The 20,959-nt window shown below is 53.2% G+C and overlaps 1 protein-coding gene across 2 annotated transcripts in view; it reads left to right on the top strand.

Annotated features, from left to right (window-relative positions):
* Positions 1 to 19,907: 19,907 nt before the first annotated feature.
* Positions 19,908 to 20,959, top strand: part of PAX7 (paired box 7) — a 98,146-nt gene continuing 97,094 nt past the window's right edge. Inside the window, 1 exon segment of one of the 2 annotated variants that reach the window (NM_001317254.1) lies at positions 19,908 to 20,210. In NM_001317254.1, coding sequence (NP_001304183.1) covers positions 20,126 to 20,210 — 85 coding nt within the window. In that variant the 5' untranslated portion in view covers positions 19,908 to 20,125. 2 annotated transcript variants of the gene reach the window in all.

Raw genomic sequence — 20,959 nt, 5'->3', positions numbered from 1 at the left:
CCGTGAACCGCTCACGGGTGTCGTCCAGAGGGAAAGCCAGGGATCTCCTTCCTCTCCGCAGCCCCCCCGCCCCAATCTTAGCAAAACGCTGAGGCCTCGACAAACGGTCAAATGGGTTTCAGACCCTTTGATAAGGATGGATGCTACTCGACACACTGCTGCTGATGCTCAGTAACTCCTTTCGTCCTCGCCGCTGCGCTGTCACGTAGCTGCTATGGTCACCCCACTCCAGGGACGAGGAAACCGAGGCCAGAGGGCACGTCCTTGCCCAGGCCCCACAGCTGGGAGGCAGGGGAGCAAGGATCCAGATCAGTCTAGCTCCACCCGTTCAAACATCCCCACCTCGTCCCGTGTTCTCGTACCCAGCACTTCCCGACCGGGCACCTGCCGGCTGTCCCTGCCCCCCCGGCTGACAGTATATGACCAGAGCTCTGTGGAGCACTGACTGTACACCAGGCTAGGGGCTGAGGGTGTCCCTTTTGATCCAACCCCCCTCCCGGAAGCGTGGTGTCTTCCTCCCCATTCTCCAGGTGAGGAACTCGAGGCGTGGGGAGAAGAGATGGGCCTGGGGCCTTGCAGCTGCTCCCCCCACAATATCATCTCCTCACAGGGCCTCTGGCTCTCTCAGTCTGCCTCTTCCTGCCTCTGCGTACCAGAAGGCATTTATTTCCGCCTCCCATGACTTTGCGGGCGCATCTGGTCCCTCAGGTTCTTTGCCGGGTACCCAGAGCCTGGAATGGCACCAGGCACACAGTAGGTGCTCAACAAACACTTATAAATAAGGGTTGGAAGGCAGTGTCTCGTAGGCCAAGGAGCCCCCCGCACAGGGACAGGAAGCTTGCTCTTAAGCAGCCAGAGAGGCTGGGATGGAGGTGGATGCTGCTCAGAGAAGGAGGGTCAGCAAGGGCACTGAGCTAAAGCCCTGTCCCACCCAGAGCCACCGATCTCTGGGACAGACATGCAGCCCTGCACATCTGGCACAATTGGCACCAGAGGGAGAACTCAGACCCCCTCCCCTTGGTCAGCTGGGGGTCTCCAGGGTTCCAAAGCCTTTGCCATTCGGCTGCCCGGTGCCCTCCAGGTGATGCGGGCCTACCTGTCTTTCCCATTGGCAGCAACGTGTCCCCTCCGGGTAAATCTGAGGCCTCTCCCTGCCCCCTCCTTCCTCGGGTGCCACCAGCGTCCTCCTGTCTTCGCCCAGCTCCTCATCTTCCTCCTCCTCCTCCCCCACCCCTCCCCGCCCGCCCACCAGAAGTTAATTCCTCTGAAACTTTCCGTGGGAGCAATTTCCACTTCTTATTATGCCCGCTGAGCCGGACCGGCTCCTCGCTATCTGGCTCCCTCCAGCAGGGCACACGGCTGACACTTGCCTGGAATAGCAGAGGTGACGGAAGGGGGGGCCCGGCTCCCAGGATTACGATAAGGGCTGGCAGGCCGTTTGGTATGCCAGCCCAGGCCACGCGCTTTACCTTCCATATTGGGGTGATAAAGATGATTTTCCATGCTGGTCCCTATCTCCTATCAAGACCAAACATTCAAATGCAGCCTACATTTTCAACCCCCCCGACCCCCACTGCAAGACCCTCCCTCCTCCAAAGGAAATGGAACCTTAGGATTTGCAAAGCAAAAAAAAGTTAATTGAAGCAGCCAGGTCGTTCCTTGCCTGTGACTCTCGGATTTAATGAGAAAACGGAGCCGGTTTTAAAGCCAGGTGTGCTTCTGGGGTGCGGAGAGAGACGGGGGTTGAGGGGTGCTTATTCGGTAGGCTCTGAGGAGGCCCCATTCCATCAGGAGGGTCCCAGGCAGGGGCACCACGTCCCGACCCACTTGCAGGATGCGCTGACCTCCAAGTTGTAAAAGAATTCGGGCTCTGGGCGCAGAGGAGGATCTCGACCCAAAAGAGAGATGCCAGGTAGGGGGGCGGCGGTGGATGGGGGACGGGACACGGATGGGGAGGAAGCGTGACTTCACTTCCCGTCTTAATGAAATTTCACTGAAGGAGAAAGAGGCTTTAGGGAAACGTGGGTTCTTTTCCTTCATTATTATTATTTTTTAGGGTTTCGGAATTGTTTCCTGGGTTGGGAGTCTGTCAGCAGAATATTTATTGTACTTTACGGTGCATTAGTAACGAGATTGTCTTCCCTTTCCACGGCCGACTTCAAACCCCCCATCTATCTGGAAGCAGACTGTGTTAAGTAGGAGGATTTCTTTTTTGCCAAAGTCAGCAGCTGTGGCAGAGACGCCCCAACTCCCGGAACTCTGGCTGCAGTGGCATCCCCCACGGGGCCTCGGGGAAGGAGTGGGGAGGCACCCTGGCCCCCACCACCATCCTCATCCCTCCTGGCCTCTGTCCACCCACCTCGCACCTCCCGAATTCTTCAGATGGCCCCCGGGGGCCCCTGCCCCTTGTGCCTGTCCACCCCCCACGCCCCCCCCCAGTAGGGCACCACACCCCAAAAGGCCTCAACACCAGCCACAAATTACAGCCCAGACAAGCATGGATTACCGGCCCGCAGGAAACGGCCGGGGGCCTGGATGGGGAGGTGGCTCATCTCCCCACCTCCTGCAGGAGCAAAGGGACAAAGGAGCCAGAACAGAGGCTGGCAGCCCAGCCAGCTGCCCTGCCTACAGCAGCTTCTCATACAGGTTTTACAGGTCTGCCACGGAGGCGGGGACAAACGTGGCCACAAGCCATTAATTACAAATTGGTTCGGGGAAGGGAAGGCTGGAGAAGGCGGTTCCACATCCCACTCCAACCTCAAGTGGAAATTCCTGCTTTCTCCAGGATGCGCCCAGAGTGAGCGCCGCGTGGAGCGAGAGCCCTGCGTCCGCTCTCATCCGCCGGTGACGTCCAGTGGGTCTCTTCCTCTCCAGGCCTCACTTTCCCCCCTCTGTCAACCAAGGGGTTGGACTGGATCACCTCTAAGGATATTCCTGATTCTGATCCTAATACTAATAATGATAATAGAAATAATAGCGACAACAGTAATAGGAGCTACCGTGTAGTGAGAGCTGACTGGTGGCCAGTGCCATGCTGTCACGTATTATCTCATTGAATCCTCCCAACAACACTGTGGGCTGGGTACTATTATCGTCCTCACTGTGCAGATGAGGGAGCAGGAGGAGGAGCAGCGAGCGCAGTGGCCCCGGGAGGCGGAGGAACGTTGCCATCGGGCAGGTAGTGGCAGTGCCTGGACCCCATCCTGCCTGACACCACATCCCCTCTCATGACTCTGGGCACGACCACCCGGGATGGTCCCGCAGGTCTAGGGTTATACACTTGTCTTCCAACTGTTCCTCAGCAACTAAAAGTCAAGAAAGAAATGTGTCTAGAATGGTAAAGACTCCGGGAGAAGCTCCCGCGCTGCAGCGGGGCCGTCCTGTGCCTGTGCAAACGGAGCTCAGACACGAGAGGATCCAGGTCTGGTCTTCATTCCAGGAGGTGGAGAGGCACAGGGTGAGGAAGGCCACCAAGCCCATTAGAGAGGCACCGCCTGCCCACAGCCCCTGTTATTCCACTCACCATCTTCCCTCCTCTCCCAGAACCCCCATCCCACCAGGCTCATCTCTCTTCCTGCTGGACCACCATGGAGGGCAGGGGCTCCCAACCTTAGCAGTGTTGACACACTGGGCTGATAGTTCTGTGTTGTGGGGCCTGTCCTGTGCACTGGAGGATGTTTAGCAGCATCCTTAGCCTGGGGATGGGGAGGGTTGACTGCGGGGGGGAGGGTTTCTACTGGCATCTAATGGATGGAGGCCAGGGATGCTGCTAAACATCCTACAGTGCACAGAGCAGCCCCCACAACAGAATTATTGGGCCAAAATGGCAATGGTATCTAGGTTGAGAGACCCTGCATCAGTTTGATTAAACCCACTTGCTTGCCCTTTTTTGCCTTGGCCACTGGGAAGCTCAGAACAAAATTTTATACTCAGCTGCCATAGCTTCTCTCAGCCTACGTTTCTAAGTCAACCCTTTCTCCCCTCCCATCTTCCATTACTGTATATCTTCTTCTTTTATCCTTCTTTCAAGAGGCATACAGAATTTTTGTCTCATTTTAATCATGTTTTATTGTTATAGAGAGAAAAGGGTACATAAACCAAAACTAATTCCTATTGCTTTTTTAAAAGTGATTTTTAAAGTTTTACAGGGTTTGCCATTTCATTTATAAGTTATTTCATCCTCTCAACAGCCGTATAAAGCAGGCTGGTGAGGAACCAGGCTCAGCCGGGTGACCCTGTGGGTAAATGAGGAAGCAGAACTTACACGTGAATTAAATGAGGTGTCAGAGACTAAATGAATCATATTGATCGGCTTCGATAGGAAATAGTAATAACTCCTACTGGTTTATCTGAATTAATCAATTTATCTTCACAGCATCCTTTTAAAAATGATACTATTCCCTTTTTTTGATGAAGAAACCCAGCATTCCCAATCAACATGTATGGTGTGATTAGGTTTCCTCATCCAAAAGCTGATTTGGTTAATTCTGTGGTCTACACAGGCTGAGTTACCCAGATAATTGGCACGTTTGATGCCGTCTGCCCATTGTTCAGCCAGCCTCATCGTCACAGTGCCCTCCTCCCGTCCTGTCCACCAGGCTGCTTGATGGGAACGCCAAACTCCACGTGGCAGAAAGAGGTATATCCAGACAGTGGAACATTATTCAGCCATGAAAAAGGAGTGAAGTCCTGATTCATGGTACGATGTGGATGAACCAGGAAAACATCAGGCTGAGAGAGAAGCCAGACACGAAAGGACACATATTGTGTGATTCCATTTAAGGGAAACACTCAGAATAGGCAGATCTTTAGAGACAGAAAGGAAACTAGTGGTTGCTGAGGGCTGGGGTGGAGGGGACCAATGGGGAGTGACTGCTCAGGGGTACGAGGTTTCCTTTTGGACTAATGAACGTGCTCTAGAAATAGACAGTGGTGATGGTTGCACAACATTGTGAATGTACTGAATGCCACTGTAGTGTAAGTTTAAAATGGTTAAAACATGGTATATTTTATGTATGTGTATTTTACCACAATTTTTTTTAAATGTGAAAAAAAAAAACGAAAGAAAGAGAAGAGCCAGTCTGCCTCCTCCGGGCCGGGAGTGTGGGAGCATCTTTCTCTTTCTTTTGATCCCATCTCTCTAATACTGGAATATTGCTTTCACCACAAACAAACCAAAAAGAAGAAGAAACAAACAAACAAAGTCCCAGACCGCTGGCACAGCGGAGGTCTTGCTGACGTCGCAGAGAATCAGCAGGTCAGAAAGGTGAGCCGCTCGGTCTGTCAAAGGGTTATTTTGTCTACACAACACGGCACAGCTGGTTCGAAGTTTGGGTTTTGTTTTCTTTTCCCTCGCTTGGACTGGCTGCTTTAACTTGGTGAATAAGCAATTTGAGAATGATTGGGGAAAAATAATCTTTTTACTCAAGCCCAGGTTTCCAAATTGCCCAATTAATAGAAGAGGAAAGGTCCTTCCTCTGAAGGACCTGGCCTTAGGCATTTGGAGCCAAAGTGAGTTTTGATCCCACTCCAAGCGACGGGAAAAGGATGCAACAGGAGCCCACCCGGCTTTGCTCTTCCCAGGGCTGAGAGAGGAGGTTTGTATATGACAGGTGTACCGGGGGGCTCGTCGTTTATCCCGGGGGAAAGGGAGAATGCCCACAGGAGTCTCAGCCAGCGATGGCTAACAGAACTGGGCTTCAACCATCCAGCAGAACATTGTGCAGCTATGACATACGCTGTCTGCAAGCAAACTAACAAACAAAAACGTGAAGAAACATTTTCACGTAGATTTGGGTGAAACAACACTTGAACCCCAGTATGACTGCAAATGTTGGTACAGGGAGAATACTGGACACAAATACACGAAAATGCGGGGAATGACAGTCTTCATTTTGTTTTATGTACTTTGCCAAGAACGAATGTTGCTTCTAGAATCCAAAATCTTTTTTTTTTCCCAAAGATTTTCAGGGAGTCTCAATGTCCAGCCTTCCCTTGAAATGGCTTCCGGCTTGCAAATGGCCACAACATTTCCTTGCTTTGCGCGTGTCACTGCAGCCGCAGGGGGACACTCGGATCACAGGCGGGGCCGCATCTCGGCTGCAGCTGCTCCGGGCCACGTCCGCGGGATGCAGCCTCGGCAGACAGCAGTGGAGGAACCCAACGCTAGAGAGGCAGTGGGGTTTGGGGGACTCAGAGCCTCCCTCCAGGAATTTTCCTTTCCATTCCCTCGTCTACCCGTGGTGGACTTACTTCTGAGAGAGAGGCAGGAGCATGCTTTCAGATCTAAGTGTAGGCACTTCTCCCCTACGTCTGTCTCTGACGCTCTTGCTCCTGCTTCTGCCACTGAGCGGCCTGTGTGTCCTTGGGCAGGTCGTTTGAATCCTCACCAGTAAAAGGGAAAGTGGTTCCAGTGACATTCAAATGAGTAAGTCCTCAGGGCCCCAGTCCTGCCTGCGACTTGAACCCTGCATTCCGGCAGCCTGGTCTGATCCTTTGCCTGTCGGGACAGTCCTGTGAAGCAATGGTGATGCCACCACTGAGGAAAGGGCTGCCCGAAGTCACACGGCTGGAAAACGGCAGAGCGGGATTCGAACCCAGATCCCTGGCCGCAGGGCCCAAGCTGTTTGGTCTTGTTTCTCATTTTTGTGTCCGTGTGGTCCCTCTGGCTACACAGCAGCTTAAGAATCCACACCACATCTGGTTCGGTAAACATTTGTGAAGAATCTAATAATAAACATTTATTGTGTAGCTATGAAGTGTCAGGCACTGTGCTAAGCGCTCTTTGCGTATTATCTCATTTAATCTTTCATCCATCCCCAAGAGGTAGGCATGTCAGTATCTCCATCTTACAGATGAGGAGATGAAGGCACAGAGAGGTAAACTGACTCACCCAATATCACACAGCTGGTAAGTCAGAGGATGTAATCCCAAGAGTGTCAGATGTGTTGAAGGTGAGCTGCTCTGCAGCTTGGGAATTACAGCTGGTATCTATACGGACCAGGGGTAATGGATTCTAAGCTGACTGTTTGCTCTGGGTAGGGTCGGCCAGTAGGACGGCTGGGAAGCTTGACCCCTGCCTCCAGTTTCCAGCTGGAGGACAAAGCCCTGGGCCTGGAGCAGCTGGTATGCCAAGTCTCCCTTCCCCAGGCAGAGGCTGTGAGCCGCGGGCGTTAGCCGGCTCTGGACTGGCAGACATTGTGACCCAGCTGTAGGTCAGTGGACATTACTCAGCTGCGGGGGACAAGGTAAGATGCACTTTTCCTTGCAGACCGTGGATGTGGCCCACTGAGCAAGTGTGGGTGTTCACTGCCCAACCTTTAAAAAACATCACACGCACAGAAACTGACAGTATTTGGGATAAATAGACAAGACGCCTTGCAGTGGGGGGCGAGTGGCTCAGCCCCCCTTACGCTGGCACCCCCACCCCAGGTTTCGGGGGATCCAAATCTTGGCACATGAAGAGGGGAGCTTGGTTGAAGAGGACCCCTCCACCGCCCTCTCCCCTCCCCACCATGCGGGAGTGACTTTTCACTTAAGGGAAATTGAAGAATTTCCCTCTGAAGGGTTTTTAAAGTTCAGCCCAGGCAAGCTCCGCTTTAGCGTAGATTTGAGCTCCGAGGTGCAACCCCACGGGTCCACGTGCACATGGAAAAATGCCTGACTTTCCAGCGAGCACATGCGGACAGCCCCTGTTTTGCAATTTGCAGCAACCCAGTATCAGTCAACACTTATTTGTTGATGTGTCTTTCAGGGAATGAAGAAAACCGAAATCTGCTCTTTGTATCAGAATCTGTCTGCATCTCCTTTTCCATATACTTCAGCCCCTGTCAGTCTATCAGGCACGGACACACACTCATGCACACACACCCATACACACACTCACACACACCTCTCTTTACAACTCTGTGGGTCTCTTCCCGAAAATTATTCAATATATGAAACACCTCCATGAACTTTCTCAATAATGTCCAACTCTGGAAATTCAGAGCAGAAGAAAATTTCCAGGTTTCAAATCATAGATGCAAACGTAGGAACCATCTGACCCAGTAATTTAACGGAGGGGCACACTGAGACCCGGGGGGAAGTGACTTGCCCAAGGTTGTACAGAGAATCCGCGCTGGACCCCAAGTGCATCCCCAGGCTCCCTGGCTCCCGGTCCAGCACTGCCCGGAGAGGGACGAGAATCGAGGTCATTGTGTAAATTGTAAGGAGACGAATAGCACGTCTGCATCCCCGAGGACAGCCAAGGAGCGGATCTTTGCAGGCACAATTGCCACAGAAAGTTTTCAAAGCCTTTCCTAACCTAATATATGTCAAGAAATCTTTGGAGAGTCGTTCCCCATTAATCAGCTGTCAGCAGTGTTCTGAGGGAGGGCAGAGGAGCGGAGGATGGAGATGCCTAACGCATTTCCCAGAGCCTGCCTTCAGGATTTCCAAAACGAGTTTAGCAGAGCCAGTCACTTTGGGGGCGTCTGAGAGGAGAAATGCCTGTCACACCCCCAAATACTCTAAACCAGCACGACGACCCCCCGATGAAGGGACTCTCCCACTTTGGGGTGTAGCAGCGTCATCTGGAAGGCTTGTGAAAACACAGATTGCTGTCCCCCACCCACCCAGAGTTTCTGATCCAGCAGGTCTGGTGTGGGGCCTGAGAAGTGGCATTTCTAACAGGCTCCCAGGGGAGGCTGACGCTGCTGGTCCGGGGAACACACTTTGAGAATCAGTGGTCTAGGCCATTGAAGCTATTTGGACGGTCCAGACAAAAGGGTGAGAAAACAGCTGCATTCATCTGGGAGCAGAGTAACGTGGTGGTCGGGCACGAGGCTCAACATCAAGCAGAGGTGACTGGTACTTGAGCTCTGCCCTAAACATTGGGAATGCCGGTCTGGTGCTGCCGCTCCGCTGCCTGGCCCTGGGGCTGGTACATCCTGGGGGTGGGGTAAGTGTGTGTTTCTGGGTGCTGTCTTTGTTGTTGGGTGGAGGTAAATCGCCCCAGTGCTTCCTCGCTCTCTACGTGGAAAGGAAGAGAGAGGTGGCACCGGGGCTGGGGGAACGTGGAGAGTGACCTGTGAGTCTGTTTCTTTTCATTGTATTAACTTTCACGGAGATGTCCTTGTTCGTAAAGATTATAATCCTCATTACAGAAAATGCCTGGAGGCAAAAGAAGAAAATAAATAGCACCCACGATCTCACCCCTTAGCACCCACTCATCATTTGGGTACACATTCTTCTGGGGTTATTTTTCTACACAGCCGTATAATTTTTTTTTAAGTCGAATCACGCTGTTTTGGAAGTCTCCTTCTCCCACACGATATTTCATGAACATTTTGCCAAGTTATTAAAAATGTGAGAGGTAGTATAGTTCAGTGAAGAACTCAGACCCTGGAGCCAGACCATCTGAGTTCACGTTGGCGTCTGCCGCTTACTAGGTAAGGGACCAAGGACAAGTTACCCCCCCCCCAGGGCTTCATTTTCTCCACCAATACCGTGGGGACGATAATATTAGTACTTACCTTAAACAGCTGATGTAAGGATTAAATGAGCGGTGTATGTAAAGCACTTAGGATGGTTGCTAGCATGGAGAGAAAGAAACACTACACAATGTTCTCTCTTATTGTGTGTCCTGGTGCTGGTTCCAGAGTACTCCATTATACGGATGCTTCATAATATATTTGTCAATGTCCTATGGTTAAAGGCTTTTTCCCAGTTTTCCCTATTATAAGAAAAACTTCAATGAGCATACTTATATCTTTGCAGATGTGCCTGATAAATTCGTAGAAGTACAAAGTGATTTCTCAAGAATGGTTCTAAACATTTCTAGAACTTTTGAGACACACTTTCCAGATTGCCCTTCGGAAAGCTGGTAACCATTTACTCCACCATGAACAGAACACGGGAGCCCCAGCTGCCAGAGCCCTCAGCAACCCTCAATGGTACCATTTCCCCTCTCACAACTGCCACTTTGGTGGGCGAGCCTGTATCTCACTGTTTTCATTTGTTTTTCTTAGGTATCTGGTAAGATTAACAATTTTTCATCTTCTTCCAGCCTTCACACACTTCTTTAATAAGTTGGCTGCCCATGTTCTTTGCCCCGAGGTTGTTCATCATCCTTATTGATTTGCAAGAGCTTTTTATATAGCAAAGACATTATTAACACTTTGCAGCAGAGATGTTGGAAGTATTTTCTCCAGGTTGTCATTTACTTCTCAGTTTTGTTTTTTGTGGACTCTCCCCCTTGTGCGTTACTTTGTTCCCCTCCGATCCCTTTGGTGACCAGCCAGGGCAGCCATGGCTTCTTCCCCCATCAGCATCTTCCCTGCCCACTTCCATGAGCCTGGGGCCCTTTTAAGTTTGTAGCCTGGGGCAGCCCCTTTGATTTACTGCCCCCTAGATAATGAAAAACCCCAGATTGGAAAGTGGTCTATCAGGTCTTTCCAGAAGTCCTCGATGACCCCAAATCTGCGGGGCTCCTACCCCTGCTGGCTGCACAGGTCACAGGTCATCACGCCCCAATGACCCCCAAGAAGGGATAACTCAAGCCCCCTGGTGATAACAGTTGATGCCAGCCAACTGGTTTGGCTGCTTGCTTTTCTAAATTTCCCTGATAATTTTTGGTGGAATGTAGGTCACAGCCCAGGACTGCAAGAGGAAAAATAATATTCAATTGAGAATAAGCATTAAAAGCTGCCCCTTACTGAGCCCTCTTAAGTGCGAGCTGCTCTACACACGTTATCTCTCCAGCAATCCCCCACAAGCTGTGTTACTGTGCTCATTTCTTCAATGAGGAAACGGAAGTTCAGAGAGGTTAAGTAACTTGCCCCAGGAAACCCAGCTCTTCAGGACTGAAACCAAGATTAAAATGGAGCTCATCAGTTTACAAGGCCTGTGTCCTATTGCACAACCCCTCTCACTGGAACCATCTGGGTTTAACCCACTGCCTTGCCACCACCTGCTCTCCGACACCAAGAAACCTCTTTACTGCCCTCATCCTCAGTTCTCTTTCATCTGGGGGGAAGAGCCTGCCTCTATAGCACACAATTTTGAGGCGAGAATCAAGGTTTTAAAATATGGACATGAAAACTCTACAAACTGTAAAAATGTTCAACACTGGTACAGATAGCACCTGCTTAGGTGAATGCACGGGAAATAACCAGTTATTCACTTACAACCTACAATTTGTATCCACTTGTATCAGTCACACAAGCCAGATACCCACATGTACAGGAGGGATCTCCAACGCCCTCCCCACCTTCGCGGTCACACTCATTCCTGCGTTCCGCAAATATTCGCTGTTTTCCAGGTCTTGGGGAGACAGGCAGACGGTGTCTGTGACCTCAGGGAGCTCACACGTGCACACATGCTCACACACATGCACACACACACACACATTCTCGTCTGCATTTCAGTTTTCGTTTCGAGCATCTTTCTCTCCCATGGCTTGGAACCCCCGACACGCCCAGGTCTCAGAGACACGGAATCTCTGAGTTCACTTGAAACCAGATCCCCATACCTTCTCCCCGGCTCCAGCGAGCCCAGCCTTCCTGGCACACGCATGTTTATCTGAGTCCCCACACCTGGAGATGCAGGATGACAAGTGTGGCCCTTTCAGAACGTGGCAGCCAGGGCCACCTCGGCCTCCAGCCAGCGGAGCATTCTGCAGAAGCAAACACGAGGCCATTCAAGATCCAGCTGTATCTGCCCGCAGGTTAGATTCTTTGTTGCATTTAAACCGACACTACCTGCGTCTACAGTGATAAAGCTCACAAACCTTATGCGGGGCAAGAAAAGCAAGTTTCAGAATGATGCCCACACTATACCATTCTGCCAACTGGAAACCGACAGATTTTACTGTAAATAGGTAGTAAGTTATAAATGCATGTCTATGAGTTCCCTGTGTCTGCCATAACGAATTATTATAAACACGGCGTCTTAAAACAACAGAAACTTATTCCCTCACAGTTCTGGAGGCCGGAAGTCCTGAATCACACCATCGCTGGGCCAAAATCAAGGGGTCACAGGGTGTGCTCTCTTCGGAGTCTCCAGGGGACAATCCCTTCCTCCAGCTTCTGGAGGCTGCCAGCATTCCTTGGCTTATGGCCGCATCACTCCAACCTCTTCCTCCGCGGACACAGCACCTTCTCCTCTGTCTGTGTCAAATCTCCCTTTTCTCCTCTCTTATGATGATGCTTGTGACGGCATTTTGAGCCCACCCAGATGATCCAGGATAACCTAATAATCTCATGATCCTAAACTTAGGCCCGTCTGCAAAGGTCCTTTTACATTTGAAGGAAACATTTCTAGGTTCCAGGGACTAGGACCTGCTATCTTTGGGGATCATTATTCAGCCTCCTACAGCATCTCTAGAAACAATACACGCCAAATTCATGATTATGGTTTCTCCTGGGAGAAAAGTAAGGAATGATGCAGAGAAGGGGAGCATGAGGGTGTCAACTGTGTCTGTAAGTGCCCATTCTATTCTATGTCTGTGTGAAATAGATCATTTTTTTTTTAATTTTAAACCCTGCCACCTCCTAGCTGTGTGACCCTGCACAATTTATCCCACATTTCTGGACTGTTGTCTCCTCATCTGTAATAGGAAGATACTGGCATCTGCCTTGTGGACGTGTATGAGCATCAACAATATAATGGGCGTAAAGTGCCCAGCAAGTGTCTGGCTCTGTAAGTTCGGAGTCACCATTATTATTACTGTTGTTGTGGTTGTTGCTTTCCTGAACGTGAGGAGCATTTTCTCCAGCACACCCACGCACGCACGCACACACACACACACGCAACGCTTCCTGAGCAAGAGAAATAAGTTTTTCTGCTCCAAGCCCTGGTTTCTGAAAGTCAGCACCAGTAGGGGGGTGGGGCGGACAGGCGAGCTGAGAACGACAATGGTAGAGGGGGGGCAGCCCCTTTGCGAAGGCACTTTTTGATCTGCTCTAACTGCCGCTATAGAGAATTAGATGGAATTCATTTCTGTGATGAAGGAATTAATGGTTATGGAGAGAATCGGGTTCAGGTGGAAGACTTGAATCCAAAAAAGGGAATAAAGCCTTGAAATTCAAATGAAAAATTATTATATAAGCATAAAGGAAACCTATTTTACACCTGTAAGACTAAATGTATAAATATGAACCAACTGCTCCCTCTGGGAAATGGGGATTGTGCTTTTAATTCACCTAGACAAATGTGTAGTGCACCCTTACTGCCACCTAGACATTTCAATGAAGACCTGGCACCTGCCGGGGGCTCCCCAGTACCCCCGGTCTGGCCACCTCCTCCCTTGGGCGAGGCACTTCCCAGCCAGGCAAAGGCCCTTCTGGCTTCCCCAGAACCTCTAGGAGGGAGGTGGGCTCCCAAAGCTGCAGACTCCTGGGACAAGGTCATCTCAAAGGCTCCCTGCCAGCTCTAGCATTCTCTGGTCCCACAGTCCCCCACTCCCACCCCCGTGGACTTCCGTGGCTGGACATAAAATCCTGCAGTCAATAGAATGTTTCAGCTTCCTTCATTCATTCAATAGCACCTTCTGAGCACCTGCCATGTGCCAGGCTCCATGCTCAGGGCTGGGGATCATCTGCCTTACAAAAGGAGAAACTGAGGCAACAAGCGAAGAAACGGAAGCAAGAAAGAGGGCAGGCTTTGGAGTCAAGGAGGCCTCAATTAAAATCCCTTCTCTACCACCTGATACCCTTTGACCTTGGACCAGTCTCAGTTTGACCTTGGACCTCCCTGAGTCTCAGTTTCCCCCTCTGTAACACAGAGATGCTGATATCCATCACACAGCGTGGCTTTGAGGTTAAACAGGCTGGCCATTAAATGCCTGGCACAGGGCAGGCATTCAAAATGCTCGTTGTTAATGTGGGCCCCTAAAGTCAAAGAGTAATATGGTCATTCCACTTAGCTCTTTGTCGAGCATCACGTGTGTGCTTCCAGACACTGAGCTCAGCCCCAGGACTGCAGAGAATGCCAAGAGGACCCTGTGGCCGACTACAGAGGAAGCAGGAAGCGAGGGAGGCGGCACGGATGGAGCGCCGACTGCAGACCAGACTGCAGGACAGGCGTCTTCACCCAGCTCATCACTGCCACTTGAGACAGTACAAGTCGGCCATGTTTGGAGTTCCATCAGAGCAGCCTTCACCACACATACACGTGCCATAGGTGGCACATCAAAGGTTCAATATCACAGCAAATCGCTGGCCTCCCAAGCTTCAAGCCCTAGTCTCCCATCCTGCTTGGGCTAGAATCACTGGTTCATTCATTCGTCCATCCAATGAATATTTATTTATTGAGCATCTACTGCAGAACTTAGGCATCAGCAGTGAATACAGAGAACAAATGCCCCTGCACCCAGGAGAGGGAAGACCCCTCCCGACTGAGTGGGCCCTGATAGAGGAGGGGGGTTACCAAGGACAGGAGGACATGCAACCCCGTTGCATCAGCTTCCCCTTAGCAACAAGCCAGACTGAAGTAGGGATCAGGCAGCGTTTGATCTTTTCGTCCTCATTCCCGTCCTGCCCTGCCCCCTAAAAAGCCTGGAGGCCTGCAAGGAAAGTTAGTCTGGGCTTGTGGGCTTGCCTGGAACTGGTGCACAGCCGTGCGCTCTGGGCCAGCCGGCGCTGGGCGCCGCCACCCAGTTTTGATTTGTATAATGAAAATGCTTTGCCGGTTCCATAGATGCTGGGCTCTGATAAGGTAATTGTCCAAGGGCACAGTCTACAACCCATTAACACTGGACTCGGTGCAAATTGAACTTGGAGAAGTGATCTAAAGGGGCCAGAGGAGGCAGCCCAGCGCCATCCAACACTTGGTCTTTTGTTCAGGCGGCTGGGAGCTTGGGAGGAGCCTCCCTCCCCAGGCTCTGCAGCGGTTCCAGGAAACCGAAATTCCTGTTGCACACCCACCTCCACCTCCTCATACCTGCATTTGTGCACATGCACGCCTGTGTACACACATGCACACACGTACACGTGCAGGCACACTCACGTGCTCTCATATACTCTTACACAGGTACGCGCGTACTCTCAGCCTCATCCATTCTTACATACACACTCTGATACACAGGCACCTCCATCCCACTCCACGCCCTCTAGAGGACAGACTGGAGGGGCATTCTCCTGCTCCTGGGCAGGGCCTTTCCCCCCACCAGAAATGGAAAGGAAAGAGGGATTCCCAGGCAGAGGGAAGGTTTTTACAGATATTGGGGAACCCATTGGCCTTGACTGCATTTCTGAAAGCCAGTGGGAAAGCAGTCAGAGAAAGAAGTCCGGAGAAGAGAGAGGAGGGAGGGGAGGAGGGAGAGGAGGAGGAGGAAGAGAAGGGCCAGGAAGAAGGGAAAGAAGCGGCTCACTGAGACCCTATTTAGCTGTGGGCCTGGAGGAATCCTCATTATTATTATTGTCATTATCTACCTTAAGAACTAGAATCCAACACACATTATTTTACTTTTCTGGGGAAAATTAAAATGTCAAGCAAGAAACCATCCCAGTTTCACTCTCCTTTCTGGTTTGGGCCGATATTTTAAGGTCGCTCTCAGAGGAGTGTTACTCTTCAACAGAAAAAATAATAATAAAAGGTTGGAGCAGTGGGAAAAGGGTTCTTTTTCAAGGATGTCTCTTCAAACGCGGCACTGAGGAATTTGGACATCCGGAACCTGGCTGAGCCTCCAGAGGGTTCTTTGTTCGTGGATATTCCGATTCCCTCCCCACCCGCACGCCCACCCCCTCCTCTCTCATTATCAAACATTTGAAGACTGAATCATGCCATTGGCCGATGTCTTTGGCCCAAGCCTCGGAAAATGCAAAAGGCCCCAGCCAAAAGCAAAACCTCTGGTTTTCAAGGTGGATTTATCACCCTTTAAAGGAAGATTTATTGGGTAATCGCTTTTAAAAAGTGCTCATCGCACAGGGATCTGAAATAAAAAGTGTGTCCTCTCCCTTGGGCTGGGGGAAGGGACCCCTGGCCACTCGAGGGCAGGGAAGGTGGAGCCCCAGTAAGTCAGCTTCCCACTTCCCACCCATTCACAGTCTGGCCAACGGTCCCAGCTGAAGTCTCCATCCTGGGGCCTACATCTGTCATTCCCATTTTTATTGGGTTTGGAGGGTTCAATTTGGGAACTTGAGAGGAAGAATTCCTATGAGCATTGTTGTTGCCTTTATAAAAGAAGTGGGAGGAGATCTCAGACCAGACAGGGAGAGGTGGAGGCAGGGGACCCTCGTCCAAGCCACAGAGCGTCAGGACAGGAGTGATTCCCGGGAGAGGGGGGCTTGGAGGTGCTCCTTCAGAGACAGCCCAGGAGATGCAGAGCAGAGGAGGGGCCCTTCTTTGCTCAGCCCCATCTGGACCAAAGGGCCCTCCCAGGGATTCGAGTCTGAGCTACAGCCCAGAGAGCAATGGAGGCCCGTGCATACCTCAGGAAACCATGGAGATGGGGGGAGGCGGTGGACTGGACAAGATGGTCAGAGTAAGAGAGGGACACCGCTGGGAGAAGTCAGAAAGGCAAGGAGGAAAGGAGAGAGAGAGGGACAAAAAGAGAGACGGAGACCATGAGACACACTGCGCAGCGACAGAGAGAGAGACAGAAAAAGTGTGTGAGAGAAAGAGAGACAGACAGAGACAGAGAGAGATTAGGGTGAGCAGCTGAAGGGGAAACTACGGGCCAAGTCCAGCCCCCCACACAATGCAGCCCAGAGCTCCTCAGGGCCACCGAGGTCTCAGGAGTCGATCAGTGTCTGTACGGGGAGTAAACTGGGCCAAGGAGGTTAGCGAGGGGAACTGGGAGGAGGAGGGAAGAGGCCCCCCCACCCCCAGCTGCAGCCGCCCCAGTTCCCAGGTGAACCCCCCTTTCCGCTGCTGGATGTGAAATCGCCATTTCACCCCGCCACACTTCTTAATTGTTGCAAAAATCATTTGTGAAATTGGTCTCCAACAGGCGAGAACGGCCACGCTCATTCCGACAGACACCCCCCCTCCTCCCCCTCCGCCTTCCCGGCGGGAGCCCACGGAATCCCCGAGCTGCGAAAACGCAGGGCTGGCGCCGCCAGCGCGGGCTTCAGGGGAGCCTGCTCCCGGGCCTCCCTTGCGACTGGACCCGCCGACCCGCCGCTCTGAGTCTCCTGCCAGGGAGAGCGGGGGAACATGCCAAGGGTTAGATGGCCACCGACTGGGCGGTGGGCCCTGAACCGAGGGGTCCGGCTGTGCGCGCGCTCGCCCCACTCAGCTCCGGGGACGCGCCGGTGCCTTCCAGGGTCTGCGCCCGAGCGCGCGCCCGCCGTCCGAGGTCTTTGCTCGCTGGAGAGATGACCAAGTCACACCCTGACCCCTTCTTGACTGGTGCTTAGAGCTATGCAAAGGCAACATGGGAGGGACCCCAAAACATAGAGACAGATACAGACCCTCTCTTAGAAACCCACACTTACTCAGACAGGCCCACAAGCCTACACACACACACACACACACCTTCACCTGGACACACACAGACCGGACATCAACTCACAGACATACTGGCCCTTCCACCCAGAAATACAGAGGAGGTGCCTTAAATCTTTCTAAGGTGGGAGGGAAATTAGCGGTGAGTGAATGAATGTGCAATATATATAATAAATGTGCGTGCATCATACACATGTACACGTACGTCTATGTGTATACCCGGGTCATCTAGGTCTCTATCTCTATCTGTAAAGTATCTAGCCACCTCTGGAGGTCAAGGCAGGCCAGGCTCTCCAGCAAGATGAGATGTAAGGGGACTCAAGTCTAACTCTTCCCCAGACACACACTGTGGCTTAAAACTTCACCTCCCAACCTCTCTTGGGGGCAGCAGATACAGTGGGGCGGCACGAGCACTGAGAAAAGGGGCCCAGAACGCTTGTAAGGCCCCTGTAAATCAGGCAGCCTGGCCCCCTGGTGGCCCCCTTTCCAATTCTAAAGCTACTTGTCCTCCTCAATCCTGGAGAGACCGGAGGGTGTGGGTGTAACAGCTTTTCAGTAGGCCCCCATTCCCAGAGGGCAGCCCCCCAAGAGCCAGAGGAGCCCCCTCTGCTGACAGAGAGGGGAGGACTGAGTCAGTCACATGCTGAGAGGGGCAAAGGTCACAGGTGAGGAAAAGGGGAGGGGAGGGGGCACAGTGGGGCCAGCGTGAGGAGAGCCCCCCAGGCCAAGAGGAGGCTGACCCCAGCACCGGGAGAGGGCGGGCAGGGGGCGGGCTGGGGGCCAGTTAGAGGGCTGGGTTTATTTTATTGTATTTTGCCTCCAGCGCTAGGCCGGAGACACTCTTTCCCCGGGGAGACAAAAGGCCGGCAGCCATGGCGTCCTGCCCCGCTGGGAGGGCGGTGCGCCCCCAGGATTCGGTGTCCTGAGGCGGGAGCCCAGAGAGCACAGAATTTCTGGACCTCTGACCACCCACCCCCCACAGCCCTGACCGTTTAATTGGGGCACACCCCCCTCCCACAATCCACCAGCGGAGGAGTTCGGAATTGATGAGCTCAGGGTGGTACCAAGTCCTGACCGGCTCCCTCTCTTCTACAACCCATCCCTCTGGACCCCAGATGCTGGGCACCCACTTTCTGTTCAGCCTCAGGGCCCCAACTACCTGCTGGAAAGGGGTTCTGGGTTGTGGGCTGAGGGCCTGAAGAGGGGGACGGGGTTTAAACTCGGTTGGAGATGGGCGGGGGTCGAGAGCCAGGAGGGGCGGGAGAGATGCATCTCTAACTCTCCGCAGACCCCGTTTTCTAAGCGCCAGACCCGCCCGGTCACTCTGGGCTTCGCAGAGCTGCGGGAGGCCAGGCATCCACCGGCCCCCGGGGCTCAGACCCTATTCCGCAGAGAAAATCACAAACTCCCTTGAAGTCACCTTAGGCCGTTTCTCCGTGGGGCCCACTCGCCACCGTTTCAGAACGTGTGAGCGAGATGAGAGAGAAGACAGCGGACTCTGACCCTGGGAGGCCGGAGGAAAGGAGAGCCCCGGAGGAGCCAGCGACCCAGGACGGGCATTCCCGTGCAGCCGGGACGCCGCGAGGGGCCGTGGGCCACCGGGGGCTGGCGACGCCGCAGATCGGGCCCATTCGTCAAACGAAGACACTTGGACAAAGTTGGTCCCCCCCTCTCCTCCCCCTCCCCCAACCCCTCGGCCTCTGCTTCCTCTGTTTTAACGGGCAGTTCAAATTCTCCCCCAAAAAACGAGGTCGAGCCGAGGATTAGAAAAGAGAAAAAAAAATATTCGTTGGCGATTTCTTTTCGTTATTGGTCCTCAGCTCCCTTCCGCTCTGGCCCCCTTCCCTCCTCATGAATAAAAGAAAAGTCCGCACCTATCAGATCTGTTCGCTGCCTCCTCCTCCTCCTCCTCCTCTCCGTGCTCCTGTGGAGCACTTTTGGACAACTTACCCAGCGGATCACTGGTCCCCTCGCTTTCCCTCTTCTCTTCCCGGCCCTGTCACCCCCTGTCGCCTCCCCTCGATCCCCGAAACCCAAAAGGCCCCTTCTGCCCTCCCCAAGTCTGCTGGGGGGCGGGGGTGTGGAAGCCTGTGTGTCAGGGCGTAGCGAGTGTGCTGTGGAGAAAGAAGGCGCGGGGAGGAGAGCGCAGACCAGCGGGAGGGAGGGGGGCGAGAGCGAGGGCATAAATATATAAATAAATACGAAAAAGAAATCCACGCGGCAGCCTCTCGGCTCAGAAACTTTGGCCCGGAGCGCGAGAGCTAGCGCGTCGCTCGCCAGTCCGAGGCGGGGGGCCCTGACTCTGGCCGCGTCCCCCCAGCCCGGCTCCGCGGCCCGGCCTCGTCTCCCGGCTCTGCCCGCAGCATCCGCCCGCACAACTTCTGGCGGATCGGAGAGGGCAGAGGCGGACTTGGGGTTGGTGTGTTTGTTTGTTTGAACTTCCTTGTCGCCACCTTCCCTCCCCCCCCAACCTCCGCCCCCATCTCGCCCCCCTCCCCAGCTTCTGGACGCGTTTGACTGCAGCCGGGGGTGGGGGGCTGGGGCAGGGAGTGTGTGTGGAGGGGAGGGGGGAAGAGGGTTCAGAAAAAAAAAAGAAGAAGAAGAAGAAGGAAAGAAAGAGATCGCAGCAGGGGTAAAGGGAGCGGACGGGAAGCGATTTTGGCCGACTCTGGATCCGTCCCCGGCGTGCGCAGGCATGGCGGCCCTTCCCGGCACCGTTCCGAGGATGATGCGGCCGGCGCCCGGCCAGAACTACCCGCGCACCGGATTCCCTCTGGAAGGTAAGAGCGCCGGGCCGCCTCGCCTCCACCCCTGGGGAGCTCGAGCTCCTCGGAGAGGCGGCGATCTCCGGGGGGTGCTGGCGGCGCCAGCGGCAGCAGGGGGTCCGGCTCTCTTCTGGGTCCAAGTCCGGGCGCCGGATCCAGGAAGTCTCCGGGACCGACACTTGTCCGTTTCTGCGTGGGTTTCACTGACCCGCGGCCTCGGCTTCCCAGGTCGCCGGCTCCGGCCTGCACCCGCGGGGCTGACCTCCGTGCGGGGGGGATCCGGCTCGTAGTGAAATTCAGCTCTTTCCACTATTTTCAGCTACTTTTCTCCTGACCCCTTCTCCGCTCCCTGCGTCCGCCGGCTTCGGGCTTTCTACTCCTGTTTTGAATTGTTCCTTCCACTCCCAGGAGGGTTGTCTAATCCCTTTTATTTCGAAATACCAACAATGTGTGATATTTTATATGTCTAAACTCGGAAGGCTCTCCGCTTCTTCCAAAGCAACGCTCAGCAGCTCCTGCTCTGGGATCTGGAAACAGACTCATTTGAAAGAATACACAGTAACGAATTTTTCCCGCAAACTTTTCTCTCCGGCTTCCGAACTCTGGAAATCTCCCGGGCGAGAACCTCAGGACGGCGGGAGGGCGCCGCAATGCCCGGACAAGGGGAAAATATTGATTTTGTGATGTGTCCTCCCCAAATATCCAGCCCCGGCGTGAGCGGGGAGGATGGGCGGTGAACGGTCCCGGCTCCAGACAGGGCTGGG

Source organism: Equus caballus, chromosome 2 (genome assembly GCF_041296265.1).
Source record: "Equus caballus isolate H_3958 breed thoroughbred chromosome 2, TB-T2T, whole genome shotgun sequence".
NCBI classification, from domain to species: Eukaryota; Metazoa; Chordata; class Mammalia; order Perissodactyla; family Equidae; genus Equus; species Equus caballus.
The sequence above is the reverse complement of the archived record's forward strand: the minus strand, read 5'-3'. Positions and strand labels throughout refer to the sequence as shown.